The sequence below is a fragment of the Bison bison genome, unplaced genomic scaffold, assembly GCF_000754665.1.
Source record: "Bison bison bison isolate TAMUID 2011002044 unplaced genomic scaffold, Bison_UMD1.0 scf7180017864531, whole genome shotgun sequence".
Lineage (NCBI taxonomy): Eukaryota > Metazoa > Chordata > Mammalia > Artiodactyla > Bovidae > Bison > Bison bison.
In genome coordinates, this window is record NW_011495081.1 from 10576736 (window position 1) to 10594687 (window position 17952).

At 45.5% G+C, this 17952-nt stretch overlaps 1 protein-coding gene across 3 annotated transcripts in view; it reads left to right on the plus strand.

Moving 5' to 3' along the window:
* PRR5L (proline rich 5 like) overlaps positions 1–17952 on the plus strand; it is a 79865-nt gene that overhangs the window by 35854 nt on the left and 26059 nt on the right. For all 3 annotated transcript variants that reach the window (XM_010831864.1, XM_010831866.1, XM_010831865.1), the window contains exon 4: positions 5814–5862. In XM_010831864.1, the coding sequence (XP_010830166.1) occupies positions 5814–5862 (49 nt within the window). The remainder of the gene's footprint in view (positions 1–5813; positions 5863–17952) is intronic.

The window sequence follows — 17952 nt, forward strand, 5'->3', positions numbered from 1 at the left end:
AACGAGTGGTGATGGTGTTGGTGATGGTGGTGGTGGTGATGGTGGTGGTGATGCTTGTAACGAGTGGTGATGGTGTTGTTGTTGGCGATGGTGGTGGTGGTGATGGTGATGATGGGGGTGATGGTGATGGGGGTGGTGATGCTTGTAATGAGTGGTGATGGTGGTGGTGTTGGCAATGGTGGTGTTGGTGATGATGTGGGGTGGTGATGGGGGTGGTGGTGCTAGTAATGATGATGGTGGTGATGGTGATAGTGGTGACATTGGTGATGGGGGTGATGGTGGTGGTGACACTTGCCAAGCTTTGTGGTATGCCAGGCACTGTTCTATAAACTCACCACTCAAAGATTAACTAATTTACCCTTGCAGTAATTCTGTGGAGTGGGTAGTTTTATTATCCCCAAATTCCAGTTGAGGAAACAGGTACAAGGGATTAACTTGTAAGTTAACTTGTAAAAGATATTGCTAACCACAGGGTTCAGACCCAGGTCTTAATGAAACTGCACTCTTGATGAAACTCTTCTCCTCTCTATCCTAAGCCCACTGCACACCCTCCTCAGTAACCTCTGAGGTTCCGTTTTCTTGTGTCTAAAGAACAGTAATATCACTATCACCTAACAGTTTTAGGCTTAAATGAGGAAACACATGTACATTATTGACAGTGGCACCTGGCACTTAGTAAGTGCTCAGTAAACTCTAATTGGGAAAAAAAAGTCAGGCTCCTTCCTAGAAGCAATTGGTTTTTTATTCATTATTATGAATTGCTCCAATATGTAATTACTTTCCTGTGTCCTGGGAAGAAACCGGAGAAAAGGATGGAGAAAGAGGAAGGGAGGCTGCTGACCTCTGTGCCTCTGTGCCCAGGAGAAACATGCAGCCAAGGTTTTGGGAACAAGGTTTTCCATCTCTTCTGTATGGAGGGGGCCACAAAGCACAGGCTCTTTAATCCTGTCTTTCTTCTGCTTTTCTCTTCTTTCTTGTACTTTACAAGCTAAACTAGAAAACTTAGTGAGGCAGATTATAGAGTTGAGTGATCCCTCTGTGGATTAAATCTGTGCATCCCTAATGCCTTCATCCTTTCCATTTGGGGACAAGATGGTAACCTGTCTCCTGAGAGAGTGGTCCCGACGGTGAGGAATCATTGTCTGAGCTCTTCTATCTTCCTCTCCTAGCACCTCACACCATGTCTGACACACAGTAGGTTTTCAGGAAATGCTTGTGACTTGGTGGAATTAACTCCTGGGGTCCTGATGTCAGTCCCCTGTTCCTGTTTTGGTGGAGAAGCTACTGCCAAGTTCCCCTTGATATGACGCCTCAAGGCCGAGAGGCAGAAAATCCCTTTCTCTCACTTCAGCTAAGGCCAGGGTAGAGTTTTTCAGAAGTGCACTTTCCTTGTAAACCAAGTGCAAGCAGAGCAAACACAGAGTATACAAATCAACGGCGGATCCCACACTGACTCGGCGGCTGACTGCTCTCAGCTTGGCCAGCGAGCTCTCTGACCTCACCTTACCCCACGCTCTCTGTGTTAAGATCTCGAGTTACCCGCCCTGGGGTGGGTTTGCACTGGCAGAGTCTCAGGCCTTGTGGGATTCTGTTCCCCGAGGTCAGTCTGCTTCCTGATACTGTACCCTTGATGTGGGAACACATTCCCACAATTCCTTCTCGGCCTCAAGCCATCCGCTGGTAACCTTGGTGGTGGTTATTGTTAATTAGAAACCATCGTTTTTAGGGGTTTTGAGTAGGACATGTTCACCATGTACTCCCAGATTTTAAATATCTAAGGAATCTCCCTTCCCTGTACTCCAGAAACCCAGTTCCTACTCCCCTGCCAAAGATCACTTTTATTATAGTCGTTTATTGGCTATTCTTCCAGAGTTCCTTTATACATACAGAAGGAATACTTACAGAAAAGCAGCTGGGGATACTTACTTGACACTTTATATGAGGCCCACAAACTGGGGTCTGATGAGGTGATTTGGTGTCTATAGCACTGCATTTCCCAACTTCAAGGAATAAAGTTTGCTAAAGTGCTTTGTTGCCCGACTTAATTTCTAGTAACAGCTTCAACCTTTTTTTTTTAATTAATATATTTATTTTAATTGGAGGCTAATTACTTTACAATACTGTGGTGGTTTTTGCCATACATAGACATGAATCAGCCATGGGTATACATATGTCCTGAACCCCCCACCCCCACCTCCCTCCCCTTCAACCTTCTGTAGCCTCCTGTGTCCATGGGGATTCTCCAGGCAAGAATACTGGAGTGGGTTGCCATGCCCACCTCCAGGGGATCTTCTCAACCCAGGGATTGAACCTGTGTCTCCTGTGACTCCTGCACTGCAGGCAGATTATTTACCACTGAGCCACCTGGGAAGCCCCAGCAAAGCGTTTTGTAGCCTGACTTAATTTCCAGTAACAGCTTCAACCTTCTGTAGCCTTCTTTTTGGGGAGATAGAGGGGAGAAGACATTTATAGTGCATTTACAGATAATTTTGAAAATGCATGTTTGTTTTGCCTGTTTAAAAATTAAGGTACTGTGTGTGTGTGTGCGCGCGCTAAGTTGCTTCATTCATGTCCGGCTGTGTGTCCCTATGGGCTGTAACCTGCCAGGCTCCTCTGTTCATGGGATTCTCCAGGCAAGAATTCTGGAGTGGGTTACTGTCCCCTCCTCCAGGGGATCTTTCCAACTCAGTGATCAAACCCGTGTCTCTTATGTCTCCTGCACTGGCAGGCAGGCTCTTTTACCACTAGTGCCACCTAGGAAGCCCCAAGGTACCGTGTATTTCAGTTCAAAGGGCCACTTGGACACCAAATCGTGTAGTTATGACAGAACAGCAAGTTAGAGCAGATTTGACATGAGTTTGTTGATACTGTGTACATAAAAAACCATATATATATTTGTTTCCTCTTCCCATATTATATACACTGTTCTGCAACTTACTTAAAAAAAAAAAAACAATGTCATGTAGACATCTTCATATCATTACTAAGAGCACTTCTTTATTTCCTCTTTTTTTTTATGGTTACTTAGAACTTCACTGTATGAGTGAACCAAATTTTTATGAGCACTTTATTGGTGCAATTTATGTTAATCCCTATATTTCATTGCAGTAAAAACCTTGTACATATATGCATTGACCTTGTCTAACCAGTAACATGTGCAGACAGAAATAAGACAGGATTTTGTAAGGGACAGATAGCTTGCTGATTTACCCACCCAGGCCAGTAGAATGTTGATTTAAGTGATCAGGTAAGGTCCATTCTGTTCTGGTAACTCTGTAATAAAAATACCTGGTGGAGAGGGTTTTGAACTTGGGGTTTGCTACAAGGACAATTGCACAGTTCTCTTACAAGATCTGGTTATAGTCATTACATTTAATGTATCTAAAGCAGACTTCCACACCTGTGTCTGGTCACGCTTCAGTAAAGAACTGAGGACCACCCTTATCAGTGTGGTGGGAGCACCTGTTTATATTCTGCTTCTTTATTCATATCCATCAGCATCTTGCTGCCCTGGGATGGCTGCTGCTAGCTTCTGAGTCCTTTTTGCTATGCCTTTGTCTTGGCAGTTGCAACAAGTTCACTCTTTAGTCTGTGCGCCTTTATGAGCTGGTTTCGATCTCGAGCTTTGTCTTCTTGTAATGCTCTGCAGAACTCTGACGTTGGCCATGGCTTGATGGAGCCCTGGCTGAAACCTTAGGGTGCTGTACCGTTCCTGTCACTGGCAGGGGAGGAGACCCCTTGAAGTCCTCAGTTGGGTAGCATCACGATGCCCCCAGGGTGCCACTGTGAAAATCCCTGGGCAATAACCACCTGCTTAATCACATCCAATCCCAGTCAATAGTGATTACTCCCCGGCCATGCTCCAGGAGGTTTCCCTAGCTCTTGACTTTGAAGGCCTGCTCTTACTGCTGAAGCCTCTTTTTCGATTTTACCTGAAGCATCTTCATGAGCACAGTGTTCTCCCAGTGTGGCTTCCTTGGGACACCAATTCCATAGCATGCAGTTTAGTCTCAGAACTGTGTTGACCCCTCCACACTGTGGGCCCCGAAGATACACTTGAGCAGCTCTGTTAGTAATAACTGACTGTGTTGACTTGTTTCCCCCACTTTTTGATGAAGCTTGGCTCCTTCACCTGTGGTTTTGAGACTTCCCGGTGGCCGTGAAGACCTTGTTGGGAGCCAGCAGCCGGGAGCAGCTTCCCTGCCTCTTCCTGTCCCAGGGCCTCCCCCTGGGACTGCCCACTTGATTTCCGTGTCTGGTCTGAGAGATGCCTCTAGCCTCGAAGTCCAGGCGGGACCCACCTGCTCTTGGCCTGTTAACCAAGGAAGACTTCCCTGGCTCAGTCAAATCTCCACACATGTCGGTGAACCTTAGGTTCTCTGGGTGGGGTGGCCTTCTGATCTCTTGGATCAGAAAATGCAGTTCTCTTGGATCTCAAAATGCAGTGTCCACCACAGACACATCTTCGGTCCTAGGAAAAAGAAGGTATTTTCCTTGCTCAGTGTGGGTTTTCAGCATTCGAGAGTTCTTCCTGGGACAAAAGTTTAGGTCATGGATGTTTCTTCCTCTTGTGACCCAGTCTTGTTGTGTCTGTCTTCTGCGCCTTGTGACATCTTGCTGTAACAACTTCCTGTTTATCCGACACGTGGGAACGCATTGTTTTGAGGAGTTAAAACCCAGTCGGTGTGGTCAGAAGTTTGAATGTTTGCTCCTTAGTAACCGTGGCTGATGGGATGCGTAAATAAAGTCAGTGGATGTTCTGAAGGCTTTCTTCTCTAGGGAACTCGCTGGATTCTTGGCTTCAGCTTCCTCACCTTGTTTGGGTTAAATTAAAGAAAGACCAGTAGCGATGGTCGCATGATTTGTCACGGGGAGAAGGAGGTCTGGTGCCAATACCCCCATTTTTCATTTTCTTTTTTTTTGTGTGTGTGTAGCTCTTAAGGCTCTTTGAACTTATCTTGGGAGTGTATTGATTAACCCGCTGGCTCTTCATAACCCTCCCTGCAAAGATGTAAGCTCCTTGAGAACAGAAACCTCGCCTGTTCTTGTCCTCTTCTGTACGCCTGGTGCTAGAACAATGTCTGGCACATAAAGGGCAGCTGAATGAATGTTGGTGCTGGATAAATAAAATAGACCCGTTCTCCCCTGAAGGACTTTTCAGCCACTTGGGGATGGGCAGTGAGACCACCGAAACCATGGTACCTGAATATATTCTTCCATGAATTTTCGAGGCAAGACAGGGTAGAGTTATGCAAAAATGCTGAATTTGCAGAATAAGTTTGAATGTTAACTATGCCACTGACTTATTTGGGAGACCTCTCTGTGCCTCAGTTTCTTTATCTATACATAAGGGATAATAATTGCTCCCCCCACACACATACTTTCTAATACTTGGATGAAGAATGTATGCAAAATGCATTTTAAACCAGGAAGTCTGCAAAGATGGGGGAATTAATTACACAGTTGTGGTATTCCTCTTCCTTATCTTTTGCTGCACGTGAAGCAAGGTGCCCCGGCCTGCGTCCACCTCTATTAGAAATAGGATCCCCTGTGGCTGCCCTCTGGAAATGCTTTACCCATAGAGTGAATGAAGGAGCAGAAGTCCCTCTAGGATTCCCATCCCCCCCCCCCCAATTCTCTCCTACCTTGGTGGGGGTAGGGCATTCCTAGGGCCTAGGAAAGCACACCCCCTTCCCAGGCCTGGTCTCAGCGCCTGTGTCGCTGGCAAGCACGCCAATTCATTGTGCATCCGTGAACTAGACTCCAGGAGCTGTGGCATCAAGGACTGCTTGACGGTGTTTCTCTCTCTCCAGGCGGCTGCTGAAGAGTGAACTTGGATCATTCATTACAGACTATTTCCAGGTAAGTTCTGTGCATCTGAGCATGGGTTGTATTTTGCACGTGGGTACATGGACCCTAAGGGATGACTGATAACGGTACACAGGACATGCCTTCAACATCCAAAATTATGTATCCTGAGTTCCTCCTATGTGCTGGGCACTGCAGTGCAGCGGCTGTGGCGGCATACAGGACAAGTGTCCTTGCTCTTTTGGAGATTACAGTCTCAGGTAGCAGTTCTCAGGCTTTTTGGTCTCAGGAACCCCTTTATGTTCTTAAAAACAATCATTTATTTGGATTAACTGTATCTTCACCATGATAGAAATTAGACATGAGAAACTTTACTGTATGCCTTAATTCATTCAAATAATAAACCTCCTGCATGTTAGCATTAATGACATGTTTATGAACAATAACTTTTTCAAACTAAATGTAGAAGTGTGGCATTGTGTTATATGCCTGCAAATTTGCCTGCAGACTGGATCCTCGAATCGGCTTCATCATCAGTCTATTGTGATAATGCACATCTGGAAAATATTGCACATAGTCTCCGGAAAATTCCACAGTACACTCATGGAGGATGCAAGGCAAATAACAGCTTAGCGTTGTTAAGAAAATCGTTTTGACCATGTGGAAGAGGTCTGGGTGATCCCCCAGGGGACCCTGAACCACACTTGGAGAACTGCTTCTCTACTGCCATTCCCTCCCACCCAGTGGATGGTACCTAATTGAGTGTAATGAAATGTCCCTTTAGTCAAGTTCTTTCTTGTCATTAAGCCTCTCAGTCTGTTCTGTTAAAGGTAGAATTGAATCAGACAAGCTAACATCCCTCCTGCCTAGACACTGTTGTCATGCAGCTAGTCAACTCAAGACTCCAAATTCAGTCACAGGTGGTTTCTAACCCACTGGCACGAGCTGGCTTCCTGACTCCAGCCAAAGGCACGTGGTGGGAGGGCGTGGGGAGGTGTCATGTAACTGAGTGGGTGACTTCCACGAAGTCAGAGCTGAGTGTCTGGGGCAAGCTGCTTCACCTCTCTATGCCTCAGTTTCCCCATCTGTAAAATGGAATTAAAAAAAAATGATCTACCTTATAGGTCGCTGCTCTGTCCACATGAAATAATTCATGAAAAGCACGCAGCACATACTGTGAAGGGGCCAGGGTGGGGGGAAGCAGAGCAGAACGCTTAGAGCCAGACTGCCTGGGTTCAGCGCCCAGCACAGCCACTTTCTAGCTGTGTGACCTTGGGAAGTCACTTTACCTCTCTTATTTTAGTATCTTGTTCTGTAAAAACAGGGGTCATAGAATGTAACCCTTATAGGGCTGTTGTGAGGACTAAGGTAATTATTATTTGTTAAGTGTTCGAACAGTGATTAGTACAGAGTAAAACAGAATAATGTGTTCATTAAATATCTATATACTGTTGACCCTTGAACAACATGGGTTTGAATCACAAAGGTCCACTTGCACACAGGTTTGGTTTATTTTTTAATAGTAAATACTACTGTATTTACTGTAGGATCCATGGTTGGTTGAATCTGTGAATATCAAAGATCCTGTGAAGCAGAAGACTGACTACAAATTATATGCAGATTTTCAAGTACGTGGAGGGTTGGCCCCCAAAGCCCCCCATGTTGTTCAAGGATCAGCTGTATACATATTCTTTATTCTAAAGTGTAACCCGCCCATTTTAATGGGGAAGTGACATAAAACCCGTAACAAATTGGTTTCAGGTTGGTGATGTTATTCTGTGCCCCAGGTGAGCATACTTTTAAGACAGTATAAAGAGTTTGTAGGTTTTAAAAACAACACAAGCATCCTTTCATTTTCTTTGCATAGATCAGGAAGCTTAAACTTTTATGTGCACTTTGAAAGAATGACAAATGTCAGTTGTTACACACACCCACACCCACCCACCCACACACACACACACCAGAAAATGGCCACTTGGCCATTCTAAATCTGGAGAAAGTAAGACCCAACAGAAGCCCGGAATTCAGTCAGGTCAAAAGTCTCAGCAGCTTGAAAGACCACCCCTGTCCAGGGAGAGAGACAAACAAAGATTAAAGAAGAGATAATTAGTCACAAATGTGAATCATTTCAGTTGCCCTTGACTCAGAGGTCAGTCTTGTCCACACTGTCTTCTCTCGCTGTCTCTAGTGACTGAGTTTTAAATCCCACTACAGAAGTGGTTTTTCATCCCCTCCTGGAGAAACCTGCTGGCCCAGCTGCCTTCCTCATTGACATTTAAAATAGACAAGGTTCCCTGTGTGGTTTCAACCAGGTTTGACGTGTCAGTCATTGCTTGGCTTTGGGGGCTCCCCCTCGGATGGGTTGGGGAGGGCTTTTGGGTGGGGATTTGTTTAACTGGGAAGCCCTGAGGTTTCGAGGGCAGTTAGTACTGCTTACAAAGTGTGTCAGACACTTAACAGCTGGTAACCACATGTCATGTTTTATCTAGAGCTTAATCAGAGAGACTGCTTGGTGACTGTTGAGTCTCCTTCTGGGAGTTTTTCATGATTTCAAATCTGGGTTTTTCCTTAGTTCAAGGTGCTAGATTGGAACAAAGGCTATCCTAGATACTGTTTGTTTGTTAAAATGTAGGTTTTAGGTCTCATGCGAGCTCAGAGCCATTTTTTAAAATGCGTTTGATTCTGTAGTCCCTAGAAATTACCCAGCACATAGTAGATGCCCAGTAAACTTTCTTGGGCTAGAGGAGGGGGTTGTCCACCGTGGATACATGAGAGATTTGAGGAGGTGTATGCCGTGGTATTGAGCAACCTTTGTCTTCATGGTGTTTCCTTATTTTCCTTTGGCACTTCTGATCCTGCCAGGGAAAGTCTTGGTTTGTGCCCTTGTGTCTGTTACACTTCTGCAAGACTTGATGATCTATGCTGTTTAATGAAGAGACAGCAGGTTTCAGACTTAGTGTCTTCAGCCAGAAGCCCTTAATTAGAGTTACGTAACATCGTTTAGTTTGCATTGAGTAGATCCTTGAGTTACATTCTGTTTATGGTAAATGGGGTTACTATGGTTTCTTTTTTAAACATATTTATATTTTGAAAAAGTGGATTGAGGGGAACTTCCCTCAGTTCCCTGGTGGTCCAGGGGTTAAGACCTCGCTTTCTAATGCAGGGGGTGTGGGCTCCTGATCAGGGAGCTAAGATCTGACATGCCTTGGGGCCAAAAAACCAAAGCATAAAACAGAAGCAATATTGTAACAAATTCAATAAAGACTTTTAAAGTGGCCCACATTAAAAAAATCTTTAAAAATAAAGAATGAAAAAAATGGATAGATTGAAGAAAAATAGTATACAGGAATAACTGTAAGCGGCCCTGGTTGTGGCCAAGTGGTGATGGTGGTTCAAGAGAGACTCAGGTTTGGAAAGTCATTTGCCAGGCACCCTTAGTAATGGTCTGGTTTCAAAGCCACACCGAGAATAGTTCTTCAGATGAAGAGGGAAATCCAGGAGGGAAGGCGGATAGAGGCAACCTCAGCCTTCACACTCAGTTATCAGCTGTAGTTTTAAGAGGGACAGTCAGGATGGGCTCCAGGAAGAGCGTTCCTCCAGAAAGAAGGAAGGGGCAAGGTCTGGGGACAAGTGAGGAATGAAATCTTGGGGTGGACTGTTGCAACCCACATGCCATGGACATGGCTGTTGGGTAAGGTGACGAGTGGGCTCCTCTGTGTGGAGGATCAGATGACCACCCTCCCAGACATCTGTACTCAGCAGTGAGATCTGCTTCCTGGTACCCAGAACCCCCAACCCAGAGATTACTGTTTGTAAAATCTATCACTGGGGCTCCGCTTTTGAAAGTGAACATTCTCATTTTGCAGCTTAAAAAAAAGATGGTCTTCAGGGAAGTATAATGAAAATGACCCGAGGTGAGGGAAGGAGGAAAACAGGTGGGAAAATGGTGCTTATCTTATGCCTGCACACAGAGAAGACAGCCCGTTTGACTGGCAAAAGCACAGATAGATTTCTAGAAGACACCGGCCAGAAAAAATCTTTGACATTTGCAGTATTGATTTTCTTTATCCTTTGGTCTGTTTTGAATTGTGCCCAGAAGGAAAATTGGGGTTTCCGACAGGAACTCTATCCTAGAGACAGCCCTGGGGGGGTAATTGGTTTCTTTTAACTCTGGAAATGGATGATAGGAAATGCTCTGCATTTTTCTCTTAACTGATTAGGTACCTTAGTGGTTCGGGATGTGGGGATGGGAAGAGTGCAGATAGCACTCTGTGTTTCTGCATCTGCTGGCTGTGTTGTGTCTGTTGGAAGCTTTTCCTCAAGCCCAGAAAGTTAAATTACTTTTGGTGCAACCAGAGTTTTGCTTGATACGGAAACTCAGTGTGTAGTCAGTGACTTTCAACAAGATTTGTTCTTTTTGTTTAGTCACTCAGTCGTGTCTGACTCTTTTGTGACCCTAGGATTGTAGCTCACCAGGCTCCTCTGTCCATGGGATTTTTCCCAGCAAGAATAATGGAGTGGGTTGCCATTTCCATCTCCAGGGGATCTTCCCAACCCAGGGACTGAACCCACGTCTCTTGCATCTTCTGCATTGGCAGGCAGATTCTCTTCCACTGAGCTACCTGGGAAGCCCTTGAACAAGACACTACCTAGCAAAAGGGGAAATCTAGCAACCACACTTGTCAGTAGGTCACAGATGGCCTAGTAGTGTGTGATAGAATGTTTCCATCTTCTCATATCTGTGAGTCCCAGGAGGCCAGTTTCCCATTAACTCACCATTATCAGAGAGGATTCATCAAGGGCACGTGGCACGTGGCAGGAAGCTGAAGGAGAGACCCATAGAAGCGTCCTGGTCACCATGGAGTATGAAACTGAAGTGCAGAGCTGTAGATACATCCATACAGGTAATACAGAACATTATGTTAACTGAAGCACTGAGTGGAAGGTAAAGGCTTAAAAACAGGCCCAGAATAAATACATTGTTTAGGTACAAAGATAGGGCTTGTAAGAATCCAGAAAAATTAAGGTGGAGAAGCAATAAAGAGTGGGGGAAATAATTTTTGCAATTTTCAAACCCAAATGGAATAGGGTACAAAAGTTTAAACTCTTCTTTAATCCACTTGGGAAGGCTAGAGTGATTCCTGAAATGGGAAAAAGGATAAATTAGGAGGGCTTCTCAGGTGGCGCTAGTGGTAAACAACTAGCCTGCCACTGCCGGAGACATAAGCGACTTGGGTTCGACCCCTGGGTCGGGAAGATCCCCTGGAGGAAGAAATGACTACCCACTCTAGTATTTTTGCCTAGAGAATCCATGGACAGAGAAGTCTGGTGGACTACAGTCCATAGGGTCACAAAAAAGCGGATATGACTGAAGCAACTTAGCATACAGGCACGCAGGTAGTGAGGGATAGTTCCCATATACTGCTTTGAAGGTGAAACTGGAGCCAGGATCCAGAGGGGCTTTAAACAAGAGGAGCTGAACTCCAGGATGAAGATGGGAGAGATGGGGAGAGGATGATGTCTTTCAGTGAGAAGGTCGCATTTTAAATTTGGCCAGCTCTTGGAAGAGAGGCCTTAACTTACATACAGAGTCTATGAACACTGGGGTGGCCTAACACTTCCCTTGGCTGCTGAGAAGGGAGAGAAAAAGTTGGCATAGTCTGGGGGCTTCCAGGATGACCCCTGGCTCTTTCAGGCTGCCTTCTGTGGGGTTGCCCACCAGCCAGCCGCTTTGCTGTACTTAAGTTCCTCGGCAATTACTTGAATTTTGTGCAATTATTTGAATATTTTTACTGGACTTTCCTCCTATTTCATGGAGATAAATGGAAAAATGAGTCTTGAAATGGATAACCATAAATCTTAATATAAGTGAGAGAAAGATGGAAATCTGTGGACGTGCTGAAACAGCAACTCTGTAGCTTCATCGGACGAGATTATTACACGTTCAACTGTTAAAGAAGGAACATGTACATACCAAATGCTGCAAATCTAGCACCTGAAGATGAGCACCAAAAATGAGGTGTAATTAGGGATTTTATCATCTAATGCTCTATAGAAACAGAACTCCCCCTTATAACACATCAGTGTCTTGTTCCACATGCGTATGTGTTTTTGGAAACCCATTATGGATGAAATTGGGTGACTAGGCTGGGAATGGCAGGAGACAGGTTTAGGGAACCAGTGTGAGAAGGGATGGAAGACATGCTGGACACATGAAAACATCTAGCACTTCAGTGGCCTGAGAAGTAAAGACTGAGGCTAAAGAGTATTGTTAGACTTGGAAAGCAGCAGGGGGCCTTTCTCGGAGGCTGTTCTACAACTTAAGGAAGACAAAAATAACCATCATAGTAACAAAAGCCAATATTTTCCAAAATTTATGTGTCAGGCATTGTTCTAATCTGTTGGTTCTCAAAGTGTGGTCCTCAGACCTGTGTTTTCAGCATCACCTGAGAAAGTGTCAGATAAACAAATCCTCCGGCCCCTCCTCAGACGAACTGAATCAGAAACTGTGGGGTCCGGCCCAGCAGTCTGTGTTTTAGCAAGTCCTCGGTGATTCTCATGTGCGCTCAAGTCTTGAGACCTGATCTGAGAACCATTCCTGCACTAAGTCACGTGGTCCTCCTGACAGAGGATGAGAACATTTTCATTGTTATTGTTTAGCACGTATTGCAGCTGAACTTGGGGAAAGAGAGGTTATTCACTATCATTCGACTTGTAAAAGACAGTGTGCATGCTAAGCCGCTTCAGTCGTGTCTGACTTTTTGTGACCATATGGACTGTAGCCCGCCAGGCTCCTCTGTCCATGAAATTTTCCAGCAAGAATACTGGAGTGGGTTGCCATGCCCTCCTCCAGGGGATCTTTCCGACTCAGGGATCATACCCTGTGTCAATTATATCTCTTGCATTGGCTGGCTGGTTCTCTACCACTAGTGCCTCCTGGGAAGCCCAGTAAAAGGTAGAGCATAGATCAAACCCAGGCCATCTGGCCACGGGAAAAAATCTTTTGGATTATATAATTTAAGTGTTAAAAATGCCGTGGAGACATCCCCTGAAAAACCCCGGAGAAGAAAAATTTCAATGCTTTTAAACTTTATATTTTTCAGTATCTAGCAAAACAGACATGGGACTGTTTTCCTGCGTCCTCATAAAATAACTTGAAAAAAGCCCTAATTCACCCTTTCAGTGAATTTTACCAGCAAAATGATGCTAAATGAAGAATTAGCATTTGTACCAAGTTTTAAATTGTCTTCAGTCTCCCATCTGGGGCTTTCTCTCTGGTCTCATCACTCCTACACATTAGTTTATTAAGAACTCTTTGGGCCTGGGGGTGAGTTTTGTTTATAAGACTTTTTATTGCTTATCTAGGAAGACATCCAGGTTCACAGGAAATGTAGACATCCTTAGAGATGATGGCTGTACTTTCAAAGTCACAAAAGGGGAAAAAAATGGAGGTGACCCATGAATCCATCATCGGCTTGATGCCAACAACAACAACCTCTGTAGACATTGCTGTCCCTGAAAACAAATGCGTGAACTAGAATTATTGGTTAATACAAGTTCTTGGTGGGCAGAGTGACATCCTGCCAAATCCTTCTGGAGTAGGAAAGAATGTCTTATCTGGCAATAGAATCCATCTGGGAGCCAGATGTGTGACTTGCTGGATATAAAATGTGGTTGGGAAGATCCCCTGGAGGAGGGCATGGCAACCCACTCTAGTATTCTTGCTTGGAGAATCCCATGGACAGAGGAACCTGGCTATAGTCCATGGGGTCTCAGAGTTGGACACGACTGAAGAGACTTAGCACAGCGGAGAGGGAAGCCCCAGGAAAGCCCTTTTGGAGAGGCAGAAGTTGAGAAGCTGTAGCAGGATTGGGCAGCAGCAATGACCCAGACGAATGAAAGTTTTGGTGGAACCTGGTTACATAGCCTGAAATTGCCAAGCCAACCTCCCCACCATATCTGAACCAGATGGATCTCATCTATTTTCCTTTGTGGGCAAGGGCATTAAAAATCTCTCCAACTGACTGGGCAGAAGAGTGTGATGCCTAAAACCACCAGCCTTTCTGCTGGGAAGGTATGAATCCCAGTCCTTGCCAGAACACTTTCTGGCTGTGTGACTGTAGGCATGTTACCTAGCCTCTCTGAAACTCAGTTTTCTCAGTGATAATCTAGCTGTAATCACGAAGGCAATGGCACCCCACTCCAGTATTCTTACCTGGAAAATCCCATGGAAAGAGGAGCCTGGTGGGCTGCAGTCCATGGGGTCACTAAGAGTCGGACACTACTGAGCGACTTCACTTTCGCTTTTCACTTTCATGCATTGGAGAAGGAAATGGCAACCCACTGAAGTGTTCTTGCCTGGAGAATCCCAGGGAGGGGGAGCCTGGTGGGCTGCCGTCTATGGGGTCTCACAGAGTCGGACACGACTGAAGCGACTTAGCAACAGCTGTAATCACAGTACCTACTTCCAAAGATTGTTGCCAGTTACTAGAGGAGATGACATATATTAAGTGCTTTGTATAATACAAACTGAGCCATCAAGGAATGATAGCTGTTCACCTTAGTATTTTTTTTTTTTATCATCATTGCTGAAGTAAAACAGAGTCATATGCTGGGGGAAAGATTTGGGCTTTGGATTCCAACCAACCTGAATGCCAGTTCTGGTCTCACATTTGCTAGTTGCTTCTCTGAACCTCAGGGCTTCCCTGATAGCTCAGTTGGTAAAGAATCTGCCTGCAATTCAGGAGACCGTATTTTGATTCCAGGGTCGGAAAGATCTGCTGGAGAAGGGATAGGCTATTCACCCCAGTATTCTTGGGCTTCTCTTGTGGCTTAGCTGGTAAAGAATCCGCTTGTAGTCCGGGAGATCTGGGTTCAATCCCTGGGTTGGGAAGATCCCCTGGAGAACAGAAAGGCTACCCACTCCAATATTCTGGCCTGGAGAATGCCATGGACTGTTTAGTCCATGGGGTCGCAAAGAGTTAGACACGACAGAGTGACTTTCACTTTCACTTCTCCGATCCTCAGTTTCTTCTTCTGTATAAAGGGCCTCAGTTTGTGGCAATGGTAAAGTGAGATCACGCATTCTAAGGGTACAAAACAGTGCCTGACAAAGAGTAAAAACCCGTGTTATCCCTCCTGTCATCCCTTCTGTTCTTACTGTCATCATCACTGCTAAAGCACCAGAAGCAATGGATGGTTAGCAGCCTTAAGCATTTACAGAGCTCCTACCCTGTGTGGGAGTAGCATCGTTCACCCCAACTCCTAGCTTGTTGGTTCTTCATTTTCCGGAGCCCTTCTGGCCGGGTCAGGGAGCAGCTCCGCAGTTGTCACAGGCCCACTCTCTCCTCTGTCCTCCCCAGCTCCTTCTGCCCACTCTCCAGGATTACCCAGGATGAGCTGAAGACTGCATAGTTTTGATACTTTTCCACAGACACCCTTGTGTTTTGTTTTGTTGCATTTTTTTTCCCTGGAGCCTTGTTTTTCTGCTGGCAGCCCATTTTCAACATCTTCATAAACACAGGTCAGCTGTTTTTTTTTTTTTTTCCCTTCTGGATCCTCTGCCACTTCATTAGAGGGCTATGTATTCCCCGTCCAAGTTCATTTATGGGGGCTGCATTAAGTAACAACTGGCCCATTTCCTAGGCGGCTGCTATTGAATATAACTGGTTCTTTGGCTCAAAGCCTTTGGGTTGGGAGGTGATGGGGTTGGTGCCACTGGGCAGGGAGTGGGACAAGAGGAAAGTCGGGATCTTCTCCAGCTCTGTTCCCGTACATTTTCTCAGCACCTTCTAGAGTCAGGTGTTTATCTGGGGCTGGGAATACTGGCAGGTGAGGCCAGGGGGAACAGACGCTTAGAAAGACAGGATAGCTCTCTGAATCCAGGCTGTTTTTCTCTTCTTTTTTCTTTAAGTCTCAGCCGTTTTAAGCTGCACAGATGTCCAGTTGGTGTGTCCTTGGGTGCAGTGATCAGCAGACAGGGTGGGCTTCATCATTTGCAGACGCAGAATGCAAATGTGGTTGCTACTGGGGCGTGGAAGGCACTTCCCTTCCCATGGACCTGCAGCTGCCACCCACCATGGACAGGGGACCCCCAAGAGTTATAACCTTCACGGTCTCGGTACATAGATCAGGGGTGGTCAAGAGGCCTCCACTGAGTCACCAGCACTCGAGCCAGAGCTTTGCCAGCCCAGGGCAGGGAGGTCTGCCGCCTGGCTTTCTGCAAGATGCTATAAGGCACCAGGCCTGGGCCCCCACCGACGTGACCCTGTCATCGCCTTAGGAGTAGGATGACAGCAGTGGTGGGGCAGGGCAGGGGAGATTGGCAGGGCAAGGAACAGCAGGGGGTGGGGGGCAGGGACCCAAACCCCCCCTCCTGGGGGGGCTGTAGGAGACAAGACCACAAGTGAGCTGAAGTCAAGCCCCTGGGGTGAGCTCCATTGCCCTGTCAGCCTTCTCTTTTAAAAAACACATTTAAAAAATAAAAAAATATTACAAAGTGAGGAAGGCAACTGCAGAGCATAAGTCCTTTCAAAGCACTGGGACCTTAGGATTACAGGGCCCTTTGGATCAAAGGGGGCCTGGTTGATTACAGTTCCCAGGAGAGCAAGTGATTGGCTCAGTTTGAGACTTAGGTGGGTCGGAGGGTGGGCATCCAGCCAATCAGCGTAGCCGGAAATGAAGGCTGGGTTCAAAGGGCTCAAGCATGCAAGAGGGGGCCGAGTGTCACTGAGTAGGTGGCGGGCGACTCTCCAGAGAGGTGGGGCTGAGGGCCAGGCTAGCCCAAAAGATCGAGTTCACTTAGCACGTGCCAAATAAAAGCTGGAGATTGTACTTCTAGTTGCAGTTTATTCAACTGTAAAATAAGAGCAAAATCTACAAAGCCTAGGAGTAAAAATGTTTTCTTTAAGATGCTTTTGAAAGGTGCTTTAGCTTTCTGGAAAATGAGTCCAACCTAAAAAATTACTGAAACTGTGTGTGACCATTTGATTTGGACCACAGGGCTGGCGAGAGGTGAGAATGACTAGATGATTCTTAAGGCCCCTTTTCACCTCAGGTTTCTGTTACTCTTATTTTAATCTAAGCTACAGAATTTCTATGCTATGTATCATGAGAAATTTAACAAGAATGTTTTCTTTTCCATTTCTTCCATAATACACAAATGACTTCCTTAGTTTTAAAAAAAGTTTCCCCAAATGTCTCCTTGTAGGGGGAGGACCTGGAAAAGAGTAGGAAGGAGAGCCTATGCCATGTTTTAAAGTTTGTCTAGTAAGATGCAAAGTAGTTTTCATCAAGGGAATAAAATGCCATTTGTAAAATAAGAGCAAAATGTACAAATGCCTAAGGGTATTAGAATTTTGGCTTCCCAGATGTCTCAGTGGTAAAGAATCCACCTGCCAATGCAGGAGCCCAGGAGACTTGGGTTCAATCCCTAGGTTGGGAGGATTCCCTGGAGTAGGAAATGGCAACTCATTCCAGTATTTATGCTTGGAAAATTCTATGGCCAGAGAAGCCTGGTGGGCTACGGTCACAATGAGTAGGACATGACTGAGCACACAGCCTATTTCGTACTAGAATTTTAGGGACTTACATCACTTTCTCTCTTAAAAACATTCTCTTACCTTGATTTCTTAAAAGCAAAAATGGTCTCTAACATCCAAACAGGCAATATGTACTCAGTGAATATTTATTAGCTTCTACCATGTTTTAAGCATTGTTCTCCAAGCCAGGTAACCTAAATTACATGGTCCTCACCCCTAAGAACCTAAAATCCTGACGCATGGGATATATTGACTATTACTGACTAATGATACAACCTGGACTAGGCTTTTATTTCTCTTGGTGCCTTGGACACCCCTCACCTTTAAATGTAAATAATTACAGTGCAGGAACATAACGATGAAACCTGCATCACAGGGAGGAGTCTCTCGTACATTTGGAGGTAAATCTCAGAAACTTGAAATTAAGGAGGATTTGTGGCTATTTTGGAAGAAGGCTGGGGTACCCGTGTTGGCAATGGAGGCAGTGATGGAGAGCAAGGCATCAGGACTCCTCGCACAGAGCGCCTGGGGACCTCCTAAGACATCCTCTGGGCCAGTGAAAGGGACCAGGGCACAGACTTCAGGCCTGAATTGGGATTTTTGC